At 32.1% G+C, this 6,905-nt stretch overlaps 2 protein-coding genes across 3 annotated transcripts; both read left to right on the top strand.

The window, feature by feature from the left end:
• Positions 1–52: 52 nt before the first annotated feature.
• On the top strand, positions 53–2,401 carry LOC130629176 (uncharacterized). Of its 2 annotated transcripts, XM_057442297.1 has the most exons (7): positions 53–115; positions 466–513; positions 800–905; positions 1,237–1,307; positions 1,461–1,512; positions 1,831–1,937; positions 2,029–2,401. In XM_057442297.1, exons 1-7 carry the CDS (start codon positions 58–60, stop codon positions 2,145–2,147), a joined length of 561 nt encoding a protein of 186 aa, XP_057298280.1. In that variant the 5' UTR covers positions 53–57; the 3' UTR covers positions 2,148–2,401. The 2 variants fall into 2 exon arrangements, with proteins under 2 accessions (XP_057298280.1, XP_057298281.1); XM_057442298.1 differs by lacking the exon at positions 1,831–1,937 and having other exon boundaries at positions 2,029–2,164.
• On the top strand, positions 2,282–4,787 carry LOC130628618 (uncharacterized). The gene is made up of 5 exons (XM_057441600.1): positions 2,282–2,309; positions 2,385–2,455; positions 2,679–2,752; positions 3,937–4,095; positions 4,443–4,787. Exons 1-5 carry the CDS (start codon positions 2,282–2,284, stop codon positions 4,651–4,653), a joined length of 543 nt encoding a protein of 180 aa, XP_057297583.1. The 3' UTR covers positions 4,654–4,787.
• Positions 4,788–6,905: the final 2,118 nt, after the last annotated feature.

The following is a 6,905-nucleotide window of genomic DNA, read 5'->3' on the forward strand; positions in this document are numbered from 1 at the left end:
GTACATCTTAGTTGCTTTAACACTTTTTCATGAACATCTTTTTTTAGGCTTTAAGGGATGACGTTACTAATGAGTTCTTACTCCGCTGGACTTGTCCTTGGACCAAGCATTGGAGGTATCAAGTCAATATATAATGTTGCAAAAACTAGTTTTACTGTAAAATACAAAGCCAGAGACTAAAAGTACAGACCAAGCTTGATCTTTTATCCTAATAATATTAAATTCGATCGTGTATTTTCTTCTTCTTTTTTCGTGACCTATAATTAAATCTCTCATTTCCTTACTGGTCTTTGGACCAAATGCATTCAAGTAATAAAACCAGCCGGTTTCGACTGCAAACGCAAAGTACTTGTCAGCTCAGTCTTTCCTTTTGACCTTGATCTTTGTTATGCAATACACTTTTAAGATAACTTTTATGTTCGGAATGAAACAGCTTGTCCATAATAATTTAATTCTTATTTACAGCTTTTTTGGCGTTCCCTGCAGTACACTATCCGCAAGTATTTACAAAAGGTATATTATTTTATTTCAATACCAAGTGGAAGGGTTTGTAGTGCAGAAGACTATGATCTTTCCTACAAAATAAAACACTAATCAAAAAATATATGGGGTCATACTTCTAGCAGTTATGCCTTTGGAGAGGCTGTGTTTCTCAGTACACATCTTTAAATGGGTGGATTTGTAGAATAACTGTCGTTGATAGGCTAACAAGGCCTATTTTCTTTTACCATTTGCCAAAAGAAGTGCATACAGAAGTTTTTTCTCCACTTATTTGAACCTGAGAGCTGATTGTTTTTAGATTCGCTGTTTGATCGTTATGGTGTTCTTCTTCCTCAACTTGCCTTGGTGGTTTCTTTCGCTGTGTTAATTCCTTTTGCTGTTTACATTCTACCTGATGATAAAAGGTAAAGCGAAATAACATTTAGTGTTACAACTATATCACACATTTGCTATTGTAAAACACACATTCGTTTTGTGAACCATTCTTATTGACAAAAACCATGTCCTCGTTGCATACACTATAACCAATATCTCTTGTTGGTTTGTGTGTTTTTCTTGCTTGCTTGATCGCGCTCCCCCTTGTTTCTTTGTTTGTTTGCTTATGCAAAGCTTTTATCCTGATTTTTCGTTACTACGTATAGCAGTATAAATCATTTTGTAACACGGTTGAAAACTAGTGTCTACACGTTGTATTATTATCAACATGCGTACAGTGAAGATATGATTTTGACTTAGGCGGAAGAAAGAAGTTCTAACTAATACGGAGGAACAATCTCAAACTGATCTGTTGCTTCAAAAGAGTTCAGGTATAGGTTTTAAGAAATTTGGGCATTACCTGTCTGAAATTTACCCATAACCTGAGAACTGTTTCTGTCAATCTAAATATTAATTAAGTGTAATAATAAAATGACACCAACTTTAGTTAATTTTAACACTTGATTATATTAAATACATTGCAGACACGACGAAGCCTTACAGTAATTCAAGATCAAAGATCCTAAAATTAACGCGGTATGTTTTATGTTGTGTTTTTTTTGACAGACCTTGGAAAGTACACATAACTCTTGCCACATAGTTTTTTAGTAAAAGCAAGGTATACTATATTATTGTGAAAAGTGGACGTGTTTTAACCGTCTTTCTAAATTGCAAATGACATTATTTTAAAGATACGACAGATTAAACATGAACTTATATTATTGCAGCAACACTAAATGCCGTTGAAGTGCATTGGAAGGATTCACAGCTAGTCCTAAACAAACATTTTTTAGGCAAAATTAAATAATTTAGAAAAACATGTTTTAATTGTTTATTGGAATTTCTTGCATCTAGTAACAAATCTTGTCTTATGACCTGGCTTTTGTGTGGAACCTATCGTCCAATTGCGATCGCTTATGACGAGCTATTTTCTGTGTTCGCAGCCACATCTAAAAAATACGGTAGAACGAGATTCCTATCATTATTATGACAGCAGGAAACGAAACAAAGTTTTCTTGAGAATAACCCCTTTTATCTTTCTTTCTTGCTTAGGTGGATTTGAGTTTAGCACTGCAAACATTGGCGTAGCGCTACTTTTAGTAGCAATCATCAGTACCTTCGTTGAAATACCTACAGCTACATGGGTAGGTAATTCTTCTTTCCTAAATTAAGTCTGGCTCCACTAAGATACGTGACAACGTGTTAGAGCTGCATTTTGTTCAAAAGTTTTAATTCATTGTGTGTACTTTTTTTATTCAAATTGACAACAAATTACTTAAACGTTTTTTCAGCTTTCTTAATGAAAATGCTAACAAACATTTTTGTAAAACGAAGCATAATAAATTTTAAAAAAGACTAAAAACGCTGTCTTTAATCCAGAATCATGCTATACTTTGGCTGACCAACAGAAGCGAGTTTTATAATATTGAATTTTATTTATTTTTTATTATTGCTTATTCGCAAATATGGCTCGAAAAAAGTAGGTTGTTTGTTTTTATAGAATCTGCAAAAAAAATTCGTTAAGTGTGATTTTCCTAAACCTGACAATGTTTAGGGGAAAATGTTTTACGTGGGTTTTTGATGCCTATTTCATTTGTAGTGCACGGTGTGTCGCAGAGTCGAAATGATTTACATCTTCCTTCAAAATATTTCAAAATGCAAGTGCTACGAAATTGACTGGTTTCTAATGTTCTTATTTTTAGATCTTTATATACTGTACAATACTTCAGTCATTGTTGTTTCCGGTAGTTGTTATTCTAACACAAATTTCAAATGTGTAAGTCTTTTTTGTTGGAGGCAATGCTGGTTGTTTATATTCTTCTATAGGGTTCTGATAAACCTTTCATAGAGTAGTGGTTAACCTGTCGGGTTAGTCTATGGGATTGTTTACATTTCTATGGGGTTTTGGCCGGCCTACTACAGGAATGATTTCTATGGGTTGTGGTTACCCTTTGTGGCCAGTGTTGGTTGCGGTGAGCCATAAGAACATAAAAGGAGACTAGCAGACATTGGAGATGAGTAGAATAGGGTTAAACGGATTTTTACCAAGATTAGCAAGATAATCTAGGATGGATTTTTGGTTCCTCTTACCTTTTAATAAATTGAGACTAAGTAATTCTAGTGTTTCATATAACCGTGATGGATAACTGTTTTATTATGCGTCATATCAAGGAGATTTAAAAAGAGAAAGAGACACATCTAAGCAACATTCATTTAAATTCTATGCAAATTTCACAGCGTCAGTTAAAAAATTGATAAATCTTTTAAAAAATTTAATCCAGAAGGGGTTGTATATTGGTACGTATATTTTTCATTAAAGTTACCGAATTTTTGGTATAGAATCGGTCTTCGGTGACTATTGTTTCTTTCATAGTGCAAAAGAAAAGATGAATCATTTGTTACTATATTTAATTATGCGTTTTTTGTTGGGTGGTTATATACCTTTATTTCTTCGCATTTTTATATCCTGAGAATGTTTTTTTATTTTTATTTTACCATAAGAAAAAACTGATTTTAAACGATCAACTTACGAAAGAAACGAGTTTCTACCACTAGAAAAAAAATTTATAATTTATGCCGAAATAAAAATGGGCAACGGTTACTTTTGTAATTTACGGACGGACAGACGTATACGGGTATTATAATATAGATTAAAGATGAGGCCATTGTTAAACTACAAAACTTCGAACCTACCAAGATATCATGCTACTTAAAAGTTTTGATATTAAGTGAATTTGCAAAATATCTCAAGTAATAATTTATACTAACTACCTTATTACATCATTAATGATAATGTCATAAGGTCAGCACAAAATCTTTGAAGCATAATATCTTGAGAACAAGAAGAGATTTTTAAAAAATTCCAAAAATTATTCTTTACAACATATAAAAAAAATCATGTTTGAGTTAGGAATCCCCATAAGGGAAACTAGGGTGTCATTGTATTTTTTTTTTATATAGTACATTATTTTGGATTGTTTTAATTTTGGTGCTGACGATCATACGACTCTGCGTGGAAGGTTCTGCAATAACGATAGCTTTATTTTTAAATAATTCCGTCGAAGCAGATTTGACGTGTACAGCTAACGGCATCGGGATGACAGTGTCGGCTATTGGGAGGTAAACTAAAAATTATTTACATGATACTATATAGCTGCTTTTGTCAAAATAAGTCGAAACGATTTAAACCTGTTAAAAATAGACATATTATTTATTTTTGCGATATATTTACCGAATTTATGTCAGATAACACCAGGCGCGTATTTAATTAGTTCTTTAAGAGATATCGTAGGAGGCCAATGAAAGAAAAAAAACCTTTGCTTATAAATGTCTACAATTGTCTCGTTTTCGGCTTGAACTTATTCAATTGCGCAGTCGCATATTTTATTAATTTAGCTTAATTGGGAGATCGTAATTCAAGAGACCGTAATTTTTTTGTTACATATGGCGCCTCTTATTATATTTAGGACCATTACCCCGTCGTTATTTGGATCGCTATTTTCTTGGTCACTTCACAATGTTGAAAAGACCGCAAGACATGAACAAGCTCTTCGTTTCCCATTCAATCAATACTTTGCTTTTTTTATTTTAGCTTTTTGTGGAATAGCTAGTGCATGTGTTTGTCTGCATATGTCAAATAGCATTAACTATAAAAAAAAGATTGTAGAACAAACTTAAATAAAAAATATTTTAGAACATATTATATTCGACTAAAATACTTTCTTGGAAGCTTCTCGTAGCATATTACTACACCATCAGGTAAAATGAATTACGAAGAAAGTGGATTACCATAATGTACACCTAAAGTTAAAAACGTGCCCCAAAACTTAATTGATTGAAAAGAAACGTAAAAAGTTTTTGTCATAAATTATGTGACCCCGTTACGATACAACAATAACCTTTTAGACTCAACCTGTTCATTAAAAAGTGGTTTTAAAAGATCCAATATAAAATGCTTCTAGTATCTTTCGCTTAAAGCAATTATTAGAAGCGTTAAGTTGGATCAAGGATGTTTGCATATTTTCATCAAGCTGTTGAAATTTTTTTCTCTGCGATATTTGTTAGTACATAATAAAAATATTTTTTTAAGTTTTTATTAATACTTTTTAAATATTTGTAATTCCTTTATATTTTATGTAAAGCAACTCATAAAAGAAATCTGATATGTTGTCATTATTGATGTCCTGTGTTACCATGGCAACATTCTTAAAACATTTTCCATATCTCAGACCCATTCAAAAATTATATCATCTATGTTTTAAGGCGCAATTACAGTTAGCTGCACTTACGCGAATTGATCAAAATATTCAATTTTTTTAAAGTCGTTTTGTGTATCGTCACTGAATTTTTAAAAAACACTTAAATTATTGATTAAGTATTTTTCAGGAGGAACAAAAAATCGTTTCCCTATTAATTTGATTTTTGAATTAATTACGCAAAATGAACACTCAGATTTTTAACGATAGTAAATCACACGAGCAAGATTATTTTCTGTCTCAATATTTACGTAAGTTATCATGCATATGACTTTAAAAATTAATTTGTAAAATAATAGATCTTCTTTAGGTAGAAAAAAGAGAATAAATTATTTTAAGATAATAAATGATTTTCAGGATAATAATGGGAACATTATAGGGATGAAGGTTTCAGTAGGCTATTTCAGCAGCGGGAATATCACAATAATACAATAGGCATAGTCACATGATTGGAGGCGAGAGTTAGAAATTTAATAATAGCAGTATTATTATTTACCCAGGGTAGCCTTTTCAGTTCTTTTTTGTACTGCTATCAACGAAGATCCTGCGAAGGGCACCTATTGCATTTTAAGCTCCTATTTTAGCTACGTAAGTCGTGTAAGCACAGCAAATGCTTAACTAGACAACCGCCAAAGATATTAATCGTTTCGCACTTGAATCGAACACACTACCGTAAATTTTTCTATAAGGGAAAACTGAGAATTTACGATTACAACCCATGACAAAACAAAATCTCTGACAAAAGTATATTAGACATAAGAAACGACATAATAAAACTGTTTGGAAACAAATACAATGTGGAGACAATGGTAAGAATCGTGATTTTACCCTAATTGAAAGAGAAAAGTTACACATATCAAATTTAAAAACAAGTAAACTAGCTGAAAAAGAGATATAAGTCAGAAAAATTATGTTGGAATGGCCAATAGGAGCACATGAAGTAGTACATAAAATCCCAAAACTAATTCTTGATATTTAATCTGCTTTATCTTGACAAAATTTGGAATGTCGCAATTTTTGTCGGAGTGTATGGCTCTTTGCAATCCATGAATTGCAAAGAGCCATACACTGAAATCTCTATGTAGCATACACCATCGGACCTCAAAAGAGTGTCCTTATACAGAGGCTCATTCCAAATTGGCTAATACTACTTTATAAACTTGCTCTGGGGTGTTAAAGTATAGTAAAATCAACCGTAAAGTGTGCCAAGAGACTGGTTTGTGAAAATATGACGCCTAAATACAATGTATATTGCGAACATGCTATTTTTGCATTCAAAAAAGTAAAAATAGAATCAGACTTCACAAAAAAAATTTGAGATTCTGCGTTATCTTAACTTAAAATTTGGACAGTCTTCTACAAGAATTGTTTTAAATGGCACATTGTTGGACTTGTCCGTTACAGGGAGGTCGGTTTTGAGGCGTAAAGCAAATTGTGACCTCAATGTAACTGGGGAACGGAACAAATGATAAGTTAATGAATTGTATCTGTCGTTAAGTTAATTGTATCTGTCGTTAAGTTAATTGTATCTGTCGTAAAATTAATTGTATCTGTCGTTAAGTTAATTGTATCTGTCGTTAAGTTAACTGTATCTGTCGTTAAGTTAATCACGGACAAACTTATTAGCAGCCCTCATTTAGAAAATCTCAAAAGCATAGTAACTATAATTCCATT

This window comes from Hydractinia symbiolongicarpus, chromosome 15 (genome assembly GCF_029227915.1).
Source record: "Hydractinia symbiolongicarpus strain clone_291-10 chromosome 15, HSymV2.1, whole genome shotgun sequence".
Lineage (NCBI taxonomy): Eukaryota > Metazoa > Cnidaria > Hydrozoa > Anthoathecata > Hydractiniidae > Hydractinia > Hydractinia symbiolongicarpus.

Bases quoted from the DNA above. Each gene is read 5' to 3' on its own strand.
- LOC130629176 (XM_057442297.1), top strand. From the start codon at position 58: ATGACGTTACTAATGAGTTCTTACTCCGCTGGACTTGTCCTTGGACCA. The intron at 116-465 runs GTATCAAGTCAA...TCTTATTTACAG, and splicing joins CCTTGGACCAAGCATTGGAG to CTTTTTTGGCGTTCCCTGCA. The intron at 514-799 runs GTATATTATTTT...GATTGTTTTTAG, and splicing joins TCCGCAAGTATTTACAAAAG to ATTCGCTGTTTGATCGTTAT.
- LOC130628618 (XM_057441600.1), top strand. From the start codon at position 2,282: ATGCTAACAAACATTTTTGTAAAACGAA. The intron at 2,753-3,936 runs GTAAGTCTTTTT...TTTTTTATATAG, and splicing joins CTAACACAAATTTCAAATGT to TACATTATTTTGGATTGTTT. The intron at 4,096-4,442 runs GTAAACTAAAAA...TATTATATTTAG, and splicing joins ACAGTGTCGGCTATTGGGAG to GACCATTACCCCGTCGTTAT.